Here is an 18,681-nt window from a genome sequence, read left to right on the forward strand (position 1 = left end):
TGTCTCCTCCCGCCCCGACGGCGGGGCGGGGCCGGGCGCGAGGCGGCGGTAGGCTGCGGGCGCGGGGCGGCCTCATGGGGGAACTGGGGCTGGGGGCTCTGCGGGGGGGCGGGGTGGGGGCCGGGTGAGGCCCCTCGGCAGGTCCCGGGGGGCTGCGCGTCCCCGTCATCCTCCTCTGGGCCCTTCTTGCTGCTTGGAGCGCCTCACCCGTGGGGCTTGTACTGCGTGGGGCTTGGAGGGCTTGGGCTTGGGGCCTGGGCCTTGGGGGTCTGGGCTTGGGGCTGAGTCCCGAGGGGTCTGGGGCATGGGCCTGGCAGTCCTGAGGGGGCTGGGGTCCTGGGCCTGGGTGTCTTGGTGCTGGGGGCATGAGCCTGGGGAGCTTGAGGCTGGGTCCTGAGGGGGCTGGGGGCTTGGGCCATGCTGTCCTGGGCCTGGACTCTGGGCCTGAGCCCTCTTTTCCCCGTGTGACTGGCGGTTTCCATCGAGAGCCTTTTGTTTACCTGGGCTCTTGGTGCCCGAGGCATTGCCAAGGTCTCCGCTGGAGGCCCAAGCGGGGCGTGAAGCCAGCCCTGCCAGGGAGGACAGGTTTAGGGGTGGTTTGGGTAGCAGCATGTAAAGCAATAAAGTGGTGTTGCAGTGGCATTTGCTTGGGACCAGTGACAGCACCTGGCTTGGTGCTGTGGCAGGGGGGAATACAAAAGGGTAATGTGGGGAGCGTGTTGCCTCCCAAGCTGGGAAGGGGGCTCAGCTCTCCCTGTGCCCGCAGAGAGGGCACAGCCGCTTCTTGGCAGACATTAGGAGTGCTTGGTGAGGAGAGGGTCCCTTGGGAGCTGCCCAGTTGCTTCTTCAGTATCCCTGCCCGATGCAGGGCGCTGGGTGAGCCGAACATCCCGCCTTAGCAGAAGGGGCCATTCTGAGTTTGTGTGATCCTCTGCAGCCACAGTGTGTGGAGTGAAGGAGCCTGGTGTGGGGAGTGGGGCTTTTCTCTGTCTTAACTCATCTGCTGGCCTTGAAGCAAGCATCCCAGCCCATAAATGGGGTAGCAAGATCTGGGATGGCGAGGGCATTAGTTCAAAGCAGTGAGGAGACAGCTGCTGGTGTGGGGCAGTGAGTTCATCTGGAGCCTCTCTAGGCCTTGTGTTCAGGGTATTTGGCATGTGGAAATACAGAAGAAGGTGTTTTGTCCTGTTTGAAAACAGTTTACGGTTCTGTGTGCATGTGTTTGTAGGGGAGCAGAGGGTGTGGATTCCTTACCGCACAAGGCTGGATGCGCTCTCTGTGCCTTCACTTCTCCATCTGCACTGTGCTTCCAGAGCCCCTTCTTTCTGCTCAAGCATGAAGAGCGCCCGCAGCAGCTCCTCCTTCCAGGGTGCTGGTTCTAAGGGGAGTGTGGATCTAAGCTTGACTGGCCTCCCTGTGCCGGTCTTGCGGCGTCCCAGCAGTGCCTCTCCTGCCAAGCACATGGTGCGCTCTGTCTCGGTCACCACTGATGGCAAACCAAAGAGGAACACTCTGGTGAGTCCTGGGCAGGAGAGGTCCTTCATCCCTCCTGCTGCTTGGGGCAGGGAGGCACGTGTGCACAGGCTATGGGATGCCTCAGTGCACACCTGCTCTGCTGGCTGTCTAACGCAGGCTGTGCTGATCCTGGAGGCTGAGCTTTGAAGCCCAGCCTGGGGTGGGATGTGGCACTGGGGAGGGCCCTGGCTCCCCCCAGGAGCATGTAGCATGGCTGTGTGTTTATAGAGAACAACTGCAGAACCTTTGGGAGGGGAGATGTGGGCTGGTCCAGGTGCTGGTTGGAGCTGCAGCTCTGGGTGCTGCAGTGCCGCATGCTCTCTCCAAATCCGATTGTCCTCAACAATCAGCTGCTTGTTAGGTCTCTTCTCAAAGCTTTAATGTTTGCTGAAGAGCCAGTAGGGAAGCATCAGGCTTCGCTCTGTTCCCTTTGTTGCGCTTCACCTCCCTGCGCTGATTTCCTTCTGGAAACTCCCGAGTTCCTGGTACCTTCTGCTGGATGCTGTGGCACTTTCAGGCCCAGCCTGCTTCTTGCTGAGCACCTTGTGTTGCTGCCAGGGTCAGCAGAGCTGGGGACTTGGCTTCTCGCTGGGTGTGGGTTTCTGTGAGTGTTTTTTCAGCAGAGTGAATGAGCCCCGGGCACTTACTGGGCCCCGTTAAGAACCAGTAGCAGAGAGTCTCTTTGCTGAGTAATCCCTGCTACCTTGGCAGCCTTCCTTTGCGCTTGCTCCCAGGGCAAGTAACGAGCAGGGCCCTCCTCGGCTGGGGAGCTCACACAGACACGTTCCTGCTGGCTCAGCAGCAGCAGCGTGGGAGCCCAAGAGGGAACAAGGTGTCATTGCACTCTGCCTCAAGGAGAGGCTCACAGCCGCGGGGGTATCAGAAACATTCTGGCAGGGGGTGGAGGGGTAGCACCACCAGCAGTGCTATTTTAGGATGCCTGACTTACGGGGGAGCCTGCCTAGGCCGGGCATCCCAGTTCCGCCTGCCTGTGCTTGTCCTTAACATGGTTGCTGAATTCAGCGCTCTCCTCCACAGGGGGATGCGGGATCCCGGGCAATGAACAACCTCCGGAGGTCCAACAGCACCACGCAGGTTAACCAGCGGGTGAACAGCACGTGCAGGTACAGCTCCAGCCACCAGCATGTGTCTGTCCCATGGATGCATGTGAAAACCCGCACATCCCTCTGACCTGCCTTGTCTTGTGAGGGAACCAGAGCCTTTCAGAAATGTACATTGAGCTCCGTCATATGCACCGGGGGTTATAATCTGGCCTTGAAAAGCCAAGGTCTGGGGTTTTGTTAGGGTTTGTTGTTTCTTTTGAGGGGAGATCACTTGATTAGGATTTGGGGAAATAGAGTGTATTTCTGTGGCTGGGAAGCCTCTGTCACAAAAGAAAATCTAATTCCAAGGGACAAAACCGTTCCATTACCACATCTCTTCATGGACCCTCTGGACTGTAGCTGGGTTGTGTTAGGAGACAAAAGTTCTCCTTCTGTCTCCAGTGACCTCCTAGGGCTGTCTGAATCGTGATCTTCTGTTCTCTTGCTGCCCTGTGCCCATCCCTTTAATATATTCTATTGCCACGCATCATGCTGAAATCTAAAGCTCTGTGTAAAAAGATATCATTCATAGATTTCATGGCTGTGTAATGATCCTCCATCCCTTTCCTCCCCCATGCCACGGTGGCAGGTGCTAGGTGTGCCTCAGCTCTATGCTGTGTGTGGTGTTAGTGCCCTGCTGCGATCAGAGTGTGTCATGGTTTAACCCCAGCCAGCAACTAAGTACCATGCAGCTGCTCACTCGCTCCCCCAGGCTGCCCACAGTGGGATGGGGAGGAGTATCAGGAAAAGGTAAAACCCATGGGTTGAGATAAGAACAGTTTAATAATTGAAATAATAACAATAATAATTGTAATCAAGAGGAGAGAGAGGAATAAAACCCAAAGGGAAAAAAACCCCAAGTGATGCACAACAGTTACTCACCCCCTGCTGAGCAATGCCCAGCCAGTCCCTGAGCAGCGATCAGCAGCCCCCAGCCAATTCCCCCAGTTTATATACTGGGCTCTATGGTGTGGGATATCCCTGTGGCTGGTTCTGGTCGGCTGTCCTGGCTCTGCTCCCTCCCAGCTTCTTGTGCCCCTCCTCACTGGCAGAGCATGGGAAACTGAGAAGTCCTTGACTTGGGGTAAGCATTACTTAGCAACAACTAAAACATCGGCGTGTTATCGAAGTTATTCTCATACTAAATCCAGAACGCGGCACTGTACCAGCTACTAGGAGGAAAATTAACTCTATCCCAGCTGCAACGAGGACAGCGTGCTTCTCGCTGAAGCAGCCCGTGCAGGATGAGAACCCTGCTATCACTGTCCTGTTGCTGTGTGCCTGCATGCGATGCTAACTCCAGAACATGTGTTCTCTCCTCCTCTCTGCCTTCCCTGGGTTTGGGCTGAAGCTCAGACCAGACGGGAGACTTCCTGACCTTCTTCGAGAGTGGTTCGGGGGGAAGAAAGAAATTGGCGAGTCTGAGCAAAACCTCCCCAGAAAAGAAAACCACATGGAACATCTTGGTGAGGACAGCGGCTTCCTGGGGTGGGTGGGCTGCCAGCTCTGCTTGCCTGAGAAGTTGGCCGGGTTTGGTGGAGGAGTGGCAGGGTTTCCCTGGGCCTGGGGATGGGGCGGTACATCCATGACGGCCAGGCTGGCCCTTCCTCAGCCTGTGGTCAGAGCTGGCACAGTTTGAATGGCCAACGTGCTCGGCTTGTCCTCTAGCCTGCGTTGGCCATGTTATGGCCCAGGGCTTTCGGCCCATCCCCTCCGCACTTCTGGCGGAGGCGCGGGCAAAGCCTCGAGGCTGCCGTGCTGTGGAGCAGAGGTTTCCGGCAGGGGCAGAAGCTGGCTGGTGAAGGAGGAGGGTGATGTCCGAGAATGTGGGTTTGGTGCTTGCCTGCACTTACTCCTGGTGACTCCGTGGCAGGACGATCAGCCGCGAGTGTTCCCGGGCTTCCGCAGTGGTGAGCCACCAGCAGGCATGAGGAGGAAAGAAGCCACCGTGCTCCTGGCAGCCAACTTCACTGCCAACAACAGGTAGGAGAGACGGCGCTGAACCAGAGGCAGCATGGCCTTGGAGAGGAACTACACTGAGAAAACAGCTGGACAGAGGAGGGGGGCTGGGGCACTGCCCCTGCCAGGGCACAGCGAGCGTGGGGCAGGCTGAGGATGGTGCGCTGGGCTGGGTGGCCGGGGCACGTTTGGAAGCTGTGCAGGAGCTTGATGGATGCATGGGAGAGGCTGCTCTCGCTCTAGGAAAGGGAATGAGTAAAACGTGGACCCTTCAGGGCCAGGAGAGGCTTTAAGCCAAGGCTGCGTGTAGAACAGCCCGGACGCTGGGCTGTTGGGTCTGCTCGGGCTGTGGCTGCCTGTGTGTCAGGTAACAGGTACCGAGGAGCGAGCTCTAGAGAGCAGGCGAGTCGCTTGTGAGGCCTCACCTGCTCCTCGCCTTGGGAGATGCTCCAGGTGGTCACAGTTGGGTTGAGGGTTACAATGCAGGGAGTGTCTGTTGTCGGTGAGTGCTGTCCGCTTCGGATCCAGCAAGTCCTAATGCCTCATCTTCTCTCCCCAAAAGGAGCAACAAGGGCGCGATGGGCAACTGTGTCACCACCATGGTGCACAACAACTACTCCACCACGGAGAAGGGCCCTGCACCCAAAAGCTCCAACCAGGCACCCAGCTCCCTCAAGTAAGTGTGGCAAGGTCCTGTCTCGGAGGCTATGCTGACCCCATGTTCGTGTGCCAGATGTGCCACAGGACGGGGCAGGATGGTACCAAGTAGCTTCATCTTCTGCCTTAGCAATGTTGTCAAAGCGACCTCAAATGAGGATGGTGAAAGCAGCAGCTTTGTGAAGTCTCAGAAGAATTTCTCCAGCAACAACATCATGACCCACAACAACAACAGCAGCCTGCCCCAGAGGAAGGAGGTGACCGAGGAGGAGGCAGAGAGGTGAGGCAGAGCCAGTGCATGATGGCTGGCGGGAAGGGGCAGGGGGACGGTGCCGTGCAGAAGGGCGAGCTCCAGGGAAGCGGGTACCGGTTTGTTCTTGTCCTGGGGGGCTTCAGATTTGGGAAGGGCCCCTCTTAGCACACCCGCAGCGGCTGGTCCACCCTGCCTGTGACTTGGCTCTGTGCTTTGAGTTGTCCTCATCAAAGGTGCCAGTTTCTCCTGCCCCCAAAGTCTGTCCGGGAAAGGGCCTTGTTGAGTCGGGGTGCAAGGGGAGAGTAGTCCCGGTGCCACGGGCAAACAGCCCGCGCTCTGCTGCAGCAGGATGGGTTGGTGCTGCCAGGCCGGTGGCTGGGGAAGACCCCAGGGCTCTGCTGACCCTCCCTCTCCCCACAGGTTCATCCAGCAGGTGAACCTGGCCGCTGTGACCATCCAGCGCTGGTACCGACGCCATTCACAACGGCACAGGGCGGCAGCAGCAGCTCTGGGGCGCTTGCTGGCTGCCAAAAGGGAGGTCAGTTCTATCTGCTGCCTTGTAGCACAGACCCTTCTGACACCCACGTCCCGCTTGCCTCGCTGGTGGGGAGGATTTGAGTTCCTTTAGTCGCCAGACCCTCCAACCGAGACCTGAACTGTCAGAGACAAGGGGGCTTTGGGTCTGCATCTAGCCAGCCCCTTGCTGTCCAGAGAGCTGGGGAGGGTCCTGCCCCCACAGAGATGTGTTGGCTGTGCAGGGGGAAACCCTGGGTTTGCTTCCAGGGGGAGTTCAGGCCGGGAGCCCCTGGGCTCAGCCCTGCACGGCGCCCATCTTCCAGCTCCCTTCAGCTGGGAGCAGGCAGGCGCTTGGCAGTAGCGGCACAAATCTTGCTGAATTCTTACTGTCTCGGACACGCTGGTGGCCAGAGGAGGGATACCCTGTCTGGGCTCATCGTAGCAAATCAATAAAAAGTTGGCTCATTTGAGGGTGACGATTCATCTGCAGCTATTTGTGTTTCTTTGTGTTTAATTATTTATCCCAATAACAAAGAGTACTGTAGCTCTTGCATGTGAGAGTCTATTTTTAAGCCTTGTCTCCTTGGTGGTTTCAGACACAGATGACTAATAATTGCATTTAGTATCTAAAGAAAATAAGCTGCTGTAAAGTGGAGGTTTTCTGAGGGCCCTTTACCTGCATGCAGGGGAGGACTGGGGGGATGGCAAGCCTGGATATGGGGTGACCTCAGGTGCCGTGTGCCCTTTCCCACTTCTCTGCTGTGGGTGGTGGGTGCTGGAGAGCTCTCAGTAACGTTTTTGACCCTCCTCTCTGGAAGGAAAGACAGCAGCAAATGGAGGAAGGGAATATCCTGGATTTGCAGGAGAGGAAGGATGAGGAACGCCGGAAGATCCGAGAGGAGAAGGCGCGTCTGGCCCGCCGTGCTGCCATCCAGGTAGGGACAAGGCAAGGGCGTTGTGGCCTGCATGAGACCAGTTTGTTGGCATTTTCTCATGAGGCAGCAAGAGGGCCTCTCCTCTGCATCTCTAGGGGCTTTGCACGAAGCAGAATTAGAGCCAGCCTTGGAAATGGAGCGCTCCCTATGGAGATGATGGAGGTGCCACAGAGTGGTTTCCCATTGTGCTCCTGCCAAGCCTTGGCAGCTCATTCGGAGCTTGCGAAGACAGTGCTGCTCTCAGTCAGGAAAAGGGTGGCCATGTGGGTACAAGAAGACTAACAGCAGCTCCTTGGAGTGGCCGAGGACAAGAATGTCCTGGGAAAGGGACCCTCCTCGGGAGTAGGGTCCCTCCAGGGTGGGCTGAGTGCCACTCTGTGCCTGTTGCCAGGAAGCACCTCACCATCTTCACCCTGTTCTTGCAACCCTGTTTGCAGCAGGGAAGGGGCTGGTGCTCCTGGGGCACAGGTCGGGTCTGGCGCAGACTGTGGGAAATGGCATGCTGGCTTGCAGTACAGCTGAAGATTTATTTGTTTTTTTAAAACCCCAGTTTCTCTTTGCCCTAAATGTTTCATCAGGAGGGTTGGGGGAGACACGGCAGTGAGCAGCTGGAGGATGGCAAAATGCTGCAACAGCCTCGCAAACATGTGCTTGTGCTTTAAGTCACTTCCCAAAACATGGCTCAGGCAGCCTCCTGGGCACTGTGGCATCACTGCACTGTGTGGTGCTTGGCCCCTGGGATTCGGAGGTCCTTCACAGAGCAGCGAAGGACACTGCACAGGGGCATGTGAACAGTCCTTGCTAACATATGAAGCTGCCAAGACCCTGGCCACCACCTCCCCTCCGCTCAGAGTGGCAAAGAGTAGAGCTGTTGGTCCTGTGTGTTCCCTTTCTCTGGAGTTGTCATTATTAACCCTTCAGCAGCAAGCGTGTGAATTGTTGCTGTCTCCCAGGCCCTTGCTAGCACTTCAGGCAGTGCAGCTGTGTGTCAAAGCACACCCTGTGCTGGGCTGAACACTGATGGCTTGTCCGTCCCTGCAGGAACTGCACCAGAAAAGGGCCCAAAAGGCTTCAGACACAAAGCGCTTGGCAGAAGAGCTTGTGCTGGTGAAGGGGAGCAGAAGGGTAGCAAAGAAGAAGCCTGCCAAACCTGCTTCTGCAAGAAGCATCAGTCCAGCCAGCAGTGTCACCAAAGCCAATAATGCTGGTGAGCCCCTTCTGCAGATTTCTGATGCTTTTGGAGCAGTGTGTGACATGAGGGGGAAGGAGGAGGACAGAGGAGCGGTTCTCGCTCTGGGGAGCTGCTTCAAAGGGGCAGGTTGTTGCAAGTGCCTGAGAACAGTCTGGTTCCTGCAGAGGCCAACTTCCATTCCGTGCCTGCAGAACCAGAAGAAAGCGACCTCCCAGACCTTGGCTCTGTGCCCTTGCGGGACCCTGGCGTAGAGGACAAGCTGCAGGTGGGTCTGGCTTCGTCTCATGGGGCTCCTCGTACCTGCTCTTCTGCCAGGGCAGCTTTGGAGCCTTCACTGACTTCTGGGGAGATCTGGCAAACTCTTTTACTGCACGGTGTGTCATTGTCTGCCCTAGGATGTGAGCTCCAGAGAAACGGGTGGTGAGGATCTGGAGTCGGTGGTGATGGCTGTCAGCAGGGCTCAGTCCAAGGTCACTCTCAATGAGCTGCTGGACACACTCAGGCTGTTGGAGGAAGAACCAGAGCTACTGCCCCCACCAAAGCTCCTCCAGAAGGACAGATATACCTGGATAGATGGGGTAGGCAGAGGGCCGAGGCTGGTTGCATCCAGCCTCAGACAGCAACAGCTGCCTGCTGAGAGCAGGCTCCTCTGGGGGCTGCCTTCTCCCAGCACTTGCTGGGTGCTGGCGGGTGAGAAACACAGCTGCTTCACGGCCAGAGAAGGTGCTTGGAGGGGTTCAAAGGTGCTGGAGGTGTTCGGGCATCTGCAAGGAGGAGCAAAACCATGCAAGGGCGGTGGTGGGAGTGGGGTTAGCAGAGGATAAGGCTGGGTTGTAGTGGAAGGACTGGATTCCAGTGATGGAGAAGAGCCAGCACCGTTTCTCCCAAGCTTTCCCTAGGTGCTCATTCACAGCTCTGTCTGCCCAGCAGGAGCCCAGCTCCAATTCCCTGACTACTGATAACTTGGAGAAGTTTGGGAAGCTGAACCACTCCCCGGGGGTCCCTGAGGATGGGGCCCTGCTCTCAGAGGCCAAGCTCCAAAGCATCATCAGTTTCCTGGATGAGATGGAGAAGTCGGAACAGGAGAGACCCAGGTCGGCCGCCTCAGCCACACAGCGGGAGGTGAGCGCTGAAGCAAGAGCCCATCTGTATTGGAGAGGTGGTGCAGGACCCTGCTGGGAAGGGTCTCCTTTCTCCTTGTCCTGGTTCCCTGTGGTCCCTACCACCTTTTCTTTGTTTTTTTCACCGTGGCAGGGTCTCCTGGAAGAGGAGCTGGCTCACTGGGAGCAGGCGTCGGCTGTTGCCACGGAGGTCACGAGCTCCATCGTGAGGCTGAAGCTGGAAGTGAAGGAGAAGCAGCAAGCCATCGGGCTGCTGCAGACCGCGCTGGTGCGGGAGCCAGATGTGCTCGCTTGCGGGGGAGTGAAGGCCAGAAGCCTTCAGCAGATGTTTCTTGGGGCAGTGGCTTCGAAGCACAGGATCAGGGCTCTGAACAGGGCTCCCGTCTGTGTCCCCAGCAAAGTACTGCAGTGCTCCCGGAGCTAGTGCCAAGGAGCTGGGGGGCCAGAGGCAGCTGGGCATGCCACAGTCCTAGTCACTGTTGGCATGGAAAGAACCTGCAAAGTCCTTCCCAGTCCGGTGTGAGCTTCCCTCAGATTTCTCCTTGCTGCCCACCCTGATCTGAAAGGCATCCTCAAACTCCCCTCCCTGGCAGGTACCTGACTAGTCCAGAAACCCTTGGTCAGGACCTGGGCTGAACTCTTTTCCTCTGCCCCACGGGGGTTTGGGTGTTCCTGCTGACAGCAGGGCAGGAGGTGTGAGTACCAGGGACTTTGATTTAGCTCTGTTCCTCCTTCCTTTTTCTGGCCCAACAGTGCCTTCCAGGTTCAGTAGTTCTCTTGTATGTGCTGGGGCTGGTGTAATTTCTCCCTCTAATGTCTTGTGGCTATTACTTCCCTGCATCCAATAGGCTCAGCAGAGGGAACTGACTGACCGACACGTCAAACAGACCGAGAAGGAGCTTGGCCACCAGCTCAGGCTGCAGAGGGAACAGTATGAGGCAGCTATCCAGAGGCATCTGGCCTTCATCGACCAGGTAAACTCTCGCTCCAACTCAGACTGATGCTTCTGAAGCCAGAAGCTGAGGTGGCTCTACCCTGCCTGGATGCCCGATGCCTTTTCTTCACCCTGCCCAGCTCATTGATGATAAGAAGGTGCTGAGTGAGAAGTGCGAGGCTGTGGTAGCTGAGCTGAAACAAGTGGACCAGAAGTACGGCAAAAAGGTCACCCAGATGCAGGAGCAGCATGAGCTGGTGAGGGAATAGGGAAGGTGGAGGGGGCCAGGGGAAGATGTGCCATGGCCAGAGTTGGTTGGTTTTGCTTGAATGGGGCCTCTGCCCAGAGCAGTACGGTCTCACCTTGGTGGGGCCCGGCTGTTCTGGGGAGCCCTTCTCTGTGCACAGAAGGTCTGTGTCACCCGTGGAGCTGTGCCCTGGCTCCCCAGGGGGCTGCTGTCCTCTGCTGCCCAAAGCCAGGTGCGTGGGACTGACCAAGGGAGCGCTAGCTCCCAGGGGCTCGGCTCAGAAGGGCCCTTTCCACACCTCTTGCTGTGGACAGGGCTTCCCACGGCTGTGGAGTGACCGGGGGACCTTGCTATGGCAGAGGTGAAAGCAGGTGCTGGCACAGACCCAGTGCCACAGAGGGGTTTGTACCCATGGCCATATTCCCCTGAGCTGGGTGAGTTCCAGACCCCTTTGCAGGAGCAGGGCTGCTCTCCGAGCTAAATGGGAATAAGATTATAAAGGAACATGGAGTGTATAAGCAACAGCAACAGATCTTTGTGGGTTTTGCTGGGCTGTTGCCCTGCCCTGCACCCAGGCACACAGAGGGTGTTTCCGTGCTGCCTGCTGGTGGGAGCTCCTGGTAGCTTCCCTGGGATGGCACAGAGAGCAGGGGGGCAGCACTGCCAGCTCACAGCTCAGCCTGGCTCTGCTGCCCTGGTCCCTGCTCACCCTTGGCCTTGAGCAGCTCACGCCCAGGGCTGTGGAGCGGGGCAGCCGTTTGCACGGTCTGAACCTGTTCAGAGAGATGCCCTCATGCAAACAAAGTGAAGGCTCGTTTGGCTGGCTTCGCCTTGCTGTTTAAGCCGGAGCTCTGAGCCCAGCCAAGAGGAAGAAGCCAGTGCAGCACTGCTGCGCTTGGTGCCTGGACGGGTCCCCTCCTGTGCCGGGACGGGGCTGGTGTTGCTGCTGCAGCCTGCGCAGGGTAGAGGAGGTGCCTCGTTACCTCTTGCTCCCTGCTTGCAGCAGGGCAGCAGTGGTGGGAATGGCCCAGGAGCCCATCTCTGCTCTATGGCTCCTTCATTATCCCCGTTCCCAGCTCTGCTGTTACGGCTCTGTACTCCCTCTGCATGATGGGGGGTGTTTGTTTCTGTGGGGGTGCCCCAGCCACCGGAGCAGGCTCCTGACCATGTGGCATGGCTGGCGCTGCCCCAGTCCTGGAGCTGCAGTTGCCGGCGGCGCTGCTGGGCCCTTGTTGCATCTGTGTAACTGCCCGTTTTGGCTGTGCCTCCCCTCGCTCCGGTGGGACCCCTGCCTGCCCTGCCCGTGGCTGTCATGTACACACGGCTGTTTGGTTTTCCCTCTCTCCGCTCCCCATCTCCCCTCTCCCCTGTGACTCTGTGATTCCCCTTCTCTCTCCATCCCCTCCTTTATTTCTCCTCAGGTCTGGCGCACTTTGGGCCCCTTTTGCGAGGTAAATGTGGTCTTTGCTTTTTTTCATGCCTTGCCTTTCTGCTTTCACACCCTGACCTGCTCCGGCTCCACAGGCGCCTGCAGGCAGCAGCACTGGGCTGGGAACTCCCCGCTCAGCAGCAAGGTCAGCCCCATGAAGGAGCCCCTTCACCCTGATGCCACGGGCCACATGCTGAGCTGCTGCCTTCAGGCTGTCCCTGTCTTCCCCTGCCGATCTTCCTGCCCTTTTTTTCCCTAAGAGTCAGTCCTGGGTTGTGCAGGTGGCCCCCTGCTCTTTCCCACTCCACTCCGCACAGTAGCAGGGTAATGAGCTCCTGGATGTCTGGCCTCTCACTTGTCCTCCAGAGCTCTGACATGTCCCATGTCCTGCACATAGATGTCACCTGCCCATGCTGAAACAGCCGTTTCTGGCCAGGCTGGGCCCTCCATCGGCTGGTGTCTTTCTCACCAGAAACTGCAGCACAGAAGCACATGGTCAGCTGCTTCAACCAGCTTTTGCCCACGGGAGTGCTGGGGAAAAGCACCATGGGCAGCAGGGCCTGGGTGTTTCTCCATCTTTTTTGCTGGAAAGGAGGGCCAAGGAGGTAAACGCAGGCAGAGAAGGAAGCGAGAGCAGTGGCTGTGCCTGGGCTGTGCAGCCTTTGAGTCTTTGAAGTCTTGGGGTGCTGCAGGAGTTTGGTCTGCGATGGTACTGTGGTGTTGGGAGGCGTGACTGGCCGGCTGTCCTTGGGGCCTTCCATGCCAGGGAGAGGGAATGCTGGAGAAGATCTCCTTCACACACGACCCCACATCTGACAGCTACCCTGCATGCAAGGACCGTCGGTAGCCCCAGATTCCCCTCCCCTTTTTGTAGGGGCTCTTGTTTCTCAGCCAGTGAGTGCTTTTCCAAGGATTTTGCTCCTTTGTCCCATGCTGAAGGTCTGTGGGGCAGCAGCAGCCCCATCCCATGAGAGAGGGGAGAAGACACTGGGAAAGCATATGGCTGCTTCTCCAGACTGGGAAAACCTGCCTGGCTGGGGCTGTGCAAGTCATCTGTGCGCAGCTTGGGGCATCCACTCTTGTCTGCAACTTCCTTCTAACAGTGGGGCTCCCAGGCTAACAGGGCTTTTCTCCCCTGGCTTTCCTCTGAAGTTTTCCCATTTGTTTCCAAACAGGAGATTAAGAAACTGAAGGAATTGATGAGTGCAGCTGAGAAAATCAGGCGGGAGAAGTGGATTGATGAGAAAACCAAAAAGATCAAAGAAATCACCGTGAAAGGTATGGGCACGTGCCCTCAGTGGTGGCTGGGGTCAGGCTGGTGCAGGGGTCACGTCTGTGCTGGTCCAGGAGAGGGGCTGCATCTGCAGAAGCTGTTGGCAGCTCAGGGAAGAGCTCCTCAGTGTGGGCAGTCTCTCCTCCCTGTGTTTGGCAGAGACAGATACTAGAGGGCAAGAAAACCTGTGTGTGCTCACCCCCTGTTTCTTATCAGCCCCTCTTTGCTGAGTTGAGGTGTGCACAGCCTCCTTAGCAGCTGGCCAAGGCTAAAGGCGCTGGTGCTGGGGTCCAGACAGCCCCGAGGCTGAGCAGTAAGTGTCCTTCCTGCTGCCCCAGGGCTGGAGCCAGAGATCCAGAAGCTCATCGCCAAGCACAGGCAGGACATCAGAAAGCTGAAGACGCTGCACGAGGCCGAGCTGTTGCAGTCGGATGAGCGGGCTGCCCGGCGCTACAGCCAGCAGGCAGAGGAGCTGCGGGGCCTGCTGGAGCGGGAGAAGGAGGAGCAGAGCCAGCGGGAGAGGGAGCGGGCCCGGCAGCGGTATGTCATTGCAGTGGAGAGCTCAGCATGGTTTGGGGCTTACAGCACAGGGCTTGGTGTTCAGCCACTGCGTGCCGGAGGGTTCCCGATATTTGCAGCAATGGATATCCATGGGGAGCAGCCCTCTTCTCTCCACCAGCCTGAAGTGGGAGATGCCAGTGAACCCAGGGCATCCTCCAGCATCAGACCAGCCCCTGGGTGGCCATGGACGGGGTGGGATGGGGCAGGGTGAAGAGGTGGATGAGCGCCTGAAGCCAGGCACTTCCTTGAGGCTGCTCTGCCCCGCAGGTGTGAGCAGCAGCTGGAGCAGGAGGAGCAGGCGCTGCAGCAGCAGCGGCACCGGCTCTATGCGGAGGTGGCCGAGGAGAAGGAGCGGCTCAGCCAGCAAGCAGCCAGGTGAGAGGGCTGGCAGCAGGGCCTGTGCGGCGGCCAAGGGCTGGGGGCAGCCCTGAGCTTGGGATGCTGGGGACGGTGTCCCCAGGCCAGGCTCCGGTGGGAAGAGAGCTGTTGCTCGGTGGGGGTGGCGAGGGTGGGCTGGTGTGGATGTTGGGAGTTGGGATGTGTGTGCGGGCAGGCAGAGAGCGGAGGCGGAGGAGCTGCGGCAGCAGCTGGAGGCAAGCAGCAAGGCCATCACCAGGGCACTGAAGGAGGAGTACGCCAAGGAGAAGGAGGAGCAGGAGAGGCGGCATCAGGTCTAGTTTTTCCTCTCGCCTCTGGGCCCTGGATTGCTGTTCTTGGGCTCTCGGTCCAGCCCCCGGTGTGTGCCTGTGGTGGTGTGTGCTGGCACCACTGAGCCCTGTACCCACACCGGGACGGTGCCAGGAGGCTGCTCCCAGCGGTGTGGGGTACCACGGCTGCCGGAGCTGAGCAGTTGTGTTCTTGTCTCTTCGCAGGCAGAAGTGAAGGTGCTGAAGGACCAGCTGGAGATCGAGAAGCAGGCCTGGGAGGCCAACTACATAAAGAAGGAGGTAACAGCAAGGGCTGCCCTTCTCCAAAGGTGCCACCTTTGGGCTCCCAGAGGGATTGAGGCAATGTTTGCCCTCTCTCTCCCCAGGAAGCCTGGCTGCTCTCCCGGGAACGGGAGCTGCGGGAGGAGGTGAGGAAGGAGAGAGACAAAGAGATCGAGCTGGTGATCCAGCGCCTGGAGGCTGACATGTCCTCAGCCAAGGAGGAGTGCGAGAGGGCAGCTGAGAACAGGTTGGGGGTAGAGGGAGGAGGGACCCTGTGAGTCCCAGCTCCTTGGGGGGTGGGGTGGACCCCTTCCCCTGTCCCCTGAGCCTTGCGTATCTCTCCAGCGAGTCTGGATGCTGCAGCTTGTGGGTGTGAGCAGCATCAGTGCATAAAGGAGCAGCTCACAGGGGCAAAGTTTCCCTCTCACTTGAGGAAAGAGCCCTGCAACTCACGTGGGGCAGATCCCCCCCTTGCTGCTGTGTTGTTGTCCCTCCTGCAGTGCGAAGGTGGCTGGGGACGGTCCCTGCATTGCTGGGCTGAGCCAGGCTGCCCGTCCTTCCCTCCCGTTAGGATTAAGAGGATCCGAGACAAGTACGAGGTAGAGCTCCAGGAGCTGGAGAGGTCTGAGCGGAAGCTGCAGGAACGCTGCAATGAGCTGAAGGGGCGGCTGGCAGAGCTGGAAGGGGAGAGCATCCGTCTGCAGGGCCTGCTGAAACACAAGGAGCAGGAGGTGGAGGAGATCCAGAAGGTGGGTGGGGAGCAGAGCCTGGAGCTCTGGCTCCTCTCCTTGCTCTGCACCCTGCCTGGCTCCATTCCCCTACATTGCCCTGTGCCTGTCAGTGCCTCGATGTCACCTCTCTGCCCTGCTGCAGGTGAGGGACCAGCTGGCCCAGGAGCGGAGCAGCCTAGCAGAAGTGATCCGGCAGGAATTTGTGGACCGGCTGGTGGGGACAGAGGAGGAGAACAAGCGGCTGAAGGCAGAGATGGCGGAGATGAGAGCCCGGCAGCGCCTGGAGCTGGACAGGGTAGTGCGGGAGAAGGACAAGGAGCTGGAGGACATTCACAGGAGGTGAGGGCTGCCTGGGCTTCACTGCCCTGGGCTGGGCTCATCACTCGCGCTGCGGGGGCAGAGCTGGCCTGGGGTGCGTGGCAGAAATATGTCCACAGTGTTTCATCGTCAGGCAGGGCTTCCAGTCCTGTCAGGGCAAAACGGGCAGCAGAGTCTTACCTGAGCTGGGTGGCTGCTCAGCCACTGTGAATCCTCTGGCCCTTGTGACTTCTGGCCTGCTCTGTGTCATCCTGTCCCCAGGGCTGCTCTCTTGCATGCCTGGAGGACGAGTGCTGGGGTGGGCAGCTGGAGCAGTGTGAGGGCTCCTGCCAGAAGAGGCCCGTGGCGTGCAGCTCGCTCTGTCTCACTGTCAGCTCCTGGAGGGCTCTGCTGTGGGTAGGGCATGATACCTGTGACGGCAGCCACGCATCTTGCTCTGCAGATTTGCTGCTCCAGAGGGGCCAGGCAGCTGATTCCTCCCCTCCCCGAGTGCAGGGGAGGAAGCAGCCTGCTGCTGGGTCAGGGCTCGGCCAGCTGCTGCAGCTGTGAAGCTTGAGGGCAGCTGAGACATCCACAAAACCACCAGGGCCCCAGGCTGTCGGCTGCAGGGGGCAAGGGGCTGTGCTTTCAAGCAGGTCTCTGGCACTGTGGGGCTGTGCCACAGCGCCCAGCGTTCAGGGTGGTGCTGGGAGCTGGGCTCAGCATCAGGCAGCTACTTAAGGCTTCCCCCCTCCCTCGAGTCTGCTCTCAGGGGAGGCATTTTGCAAGTGAAAGGAGAATCGGAAGGGGGAAGCGCATTGTCTCCTGGCATTGTCTCCTGCGGGAGCTTTTTCTGCTGCGTGGGGGCAGCTCCGGTGTGGTCCCTCTGGTTGGTGTCTGTACAGAGCTGCTCACCACTGTTGTGTGAGCACACAGAGCTCGCTGGCTTTCCCAGATTCTGCTGAGTGATTCCCACTCAGTCTGAGCGCAAGGGTCATACCCTGAGTATAAGATAACAAGGATCCCCTTTCCACTTCCACCCTTTACGTGCAGCCTGGCAAAGGTTGAAGTGCAGAAAGTCTGATGCTCTGAAAGCTGTGGGGAAGAGTCCAGCCACGAGGCAGCAACCGTGGGCTTGAGAAATGGGAATAAACTTAAAATCCCCTCCCTGTGGTCCTGTTAACTAAGTCTTATGAAGCTAATGCCCCCTTCTTTGTATAGATGACTTGATCCAAACTTCGTAATGCTCACTAAGGGAATAAAGGCACTTCTAGTGTGTAATGGTATCCTGAGGCCAGGGCTGCTGCTCTCTCGCCTGCTGCAGGCTGCGGGGAGAGGGGCTGACATTGCCCCCTGAGGCAGCGAGGCCAGCCCGGTGCTTGGGGCTGGGGTTCTTAGCCTCTCTGTGCCTGTCTGCTCAGGGTGAAGACGGCGGTCGTGAGGAAGGAGGAGAGCGTGAGCAGCCTTCGGAAGCAGTACGAGGTGAGTGAGGGGGCAGCCGGCCCTGGCTCCCCCCGCCCCTTGGCCTGCGGCTCTGCGTGGGGGCACAGCGAGCGTTCCCCCCCCCCCCCCCCCCCCCCCGTGTGCTGTGTTGCAGGCAGCCGTGCAGAGAGCCAACCGCCTGGAAGCGCTCCTGGAGCAACAGCGAAAGCAGCTGCTGGCCACCAAATGACCACCCTGCGGTGCAGGGCTGGGGGTGCTCCGGGGCACCCGTGGGACCCGCGGGCCGGGGGAGCAGACACTCCTGTGTGTGGGGCTGGGGCTGGGCTCTTCCTTCCCTCCTTCCACCCTTGTTTTTTGCAGCCTGGTCCCAGTGCCACCACCGTGAGCCCTGCCGGGGCAGTCAGCAGCCTTCAGCTGTTCGGTGGTTGTCTTTTAGCAGTAAATCTGCATTGGTTTCTACAGCTGCTTCTGTTCAGTCCCTGTCCCTGTCAGGAAGGGAGCACCTTCGTCCCACCACCATCCATGACTCCTTTTTCTTTGCTGGTGCATTTGTCCCTCCCTGTGCGCGTCGGTGCCAGGGCACAAGCCACTCTCCCTCACAGCATGAGCCCTTCCTACCCCGTATTCCTGCATCCTGAGACCTTCCCCGAGGTGGGATGTGTGGGACCTGTGGGTCAGGGCTGAGCTGGGGGACAGGAGCCTTCTCTCACAGGCAGCTGGAGATCTTGAGGCTGCAGGGCCAGGCTGAGGACCCTCTGTCCCTGCCGGTCAGGGAGGGATAAGGAGAGGGGGGAGCTGTCACCCAGGCATGTGGGTGCTTGCTGTGACAGTGCCCAGCTCCCCCCTCTGCCCCTCGCTTCCCCTTCTAAAAACATCCAGCATGATGTGGGGAGGCACGGCCAGGGCAGGATGTGATCCCCCAGCCCCAGCTACCTGCAAATCTCTCAGCATCCCGTGACAGTGACGGGAAATGCCTGGGCCGGACCGGCGGCATCTGTTTCCTCTCGGCGGGGAGCGTGGACCACTCCTCTGCTGCCCGTGCCCCCAGGGAGGCTGGGCCTGGGGGTGGGGGGGCCCGCAGATGTTTGCCCATCGGGGTGCCGGGGTGTTTCCCATCCGCCCTGCTGGCCCTGCGTGCAGCTGGGCAGTGGTGGGAGGGCGGTGGGCTTCCCTCCGCCCCAGCGCCCCCTTCCTCCCGGGGAGAAGTGCCTGGGGAGACGCTGCTGCCACGCGGAGCTGCACGGGGACCCTTTGTTACCCCAGGAAGCTGCAGAGGTGCTCGCCTGCTTCCTGGGGCATTTGTCCTGGCGTGGGCTCCTGGCTGCCCCTTCCAGGGGCGATGCGGTCCCAAGGCAGCCCCGGCTGCCCGCAGCCCACGACTGCCCCGTGCCCTGCCCGTGCTTCGGCGCTTGGCGTGGGTGCTTTGGGGTGCGAGTGGCCGCTCCAGCCCCAGGGTGCTGCTGGCTGGGGCAGAGCAGAGCTGGGTCCTGCTCGGCTCCTTTCCCCTCCCCGCTTGTCCGGCTGTGCCAGCCTGTGCTGCCCTCTCGCTGAGTGCCCCTCAGCCGGCCAGCGAGCAGCGAGGACGG

The 18,681-nt window shown here is 59.2% G+C and overlaps 1 protein-coding gene across 8 annotated transcripts; it reads left to right on the forward strand.

Moving 5' to 3' along the window:
• Positions 1–31: 31 nt before the first annotated feature.
• CEP131 (centrosomal protein 131) lies at positions 32–17,554 on the forward strand. Of its 8 annotated transcripts, XM_040582145.1 has the most exons (27): positions 32–48; positions 1,314–1,515; positions 2,554–2,639; positions 3,970–4,084; positions 4,492–4,601; positions 5,140–5,253; positions 5,365–5,514; positions 5,908–6,025; positions 6,822–6,938; positions 7,980–8,145; positions 8,295–8,395; positions 8,526–8,708; positions 9,058–9,252; positions 9,385–9,519; positions 10,100–10,225; positions 10,326–10,442; positions 11,854–11,883; positions 13,037–13,139; positions 13,473–13,674; positions 13,963–14,070; positions 14,249–14,366; positions 14,568–14,642; positions 14,729–14,871; positions 15,196–15,373; positions 15,498–15,694; positions 17,074–17,134; positions 17,250–17,554. In XM_040582145.1, exons 2-27 carry the CDS (start codon positions 1,336–1,338, stop codon positions 17,322–17,324), a joined length of 3,303 nt encoding a protein of 1,100 aa, XP_040438079.1. In that variant the 5' UTR covers positions 32–48; positions 1,314–1,335; the 3' UTR covers positions 17,325–17,554. The 8 variants fall into 8 exon arrangements, with proteins under 8 accessions (XP_040438079.1, XP_040438080.1, XP_040438074.1 ...); XM_040582140.1 differs by lacking the exon at positions 32–48 and having other exon boundaries at positions 367–1,515; XM_040582142.1 differs by lacking the exon at positions 32–48 and having other exon boundaries at positions 367–1,515; positions 8,322–8,395.
• Positions 17,555–18,681: the final 1,127 nt, after the last annotated feature.

Source organism: Falco naumanni, chromosome 1 (genome assembly GCF_017639655.2).
Source record: "Falco naumanni isolate bFalNau1 chromosome 1, bFalNau1.pat, whole genome shotgun sequence".
NCBI lineage: Eukaryota > Metazoa > Chordata > Aves > Falconiformes > Falconidae > Falco > Falco naumanni.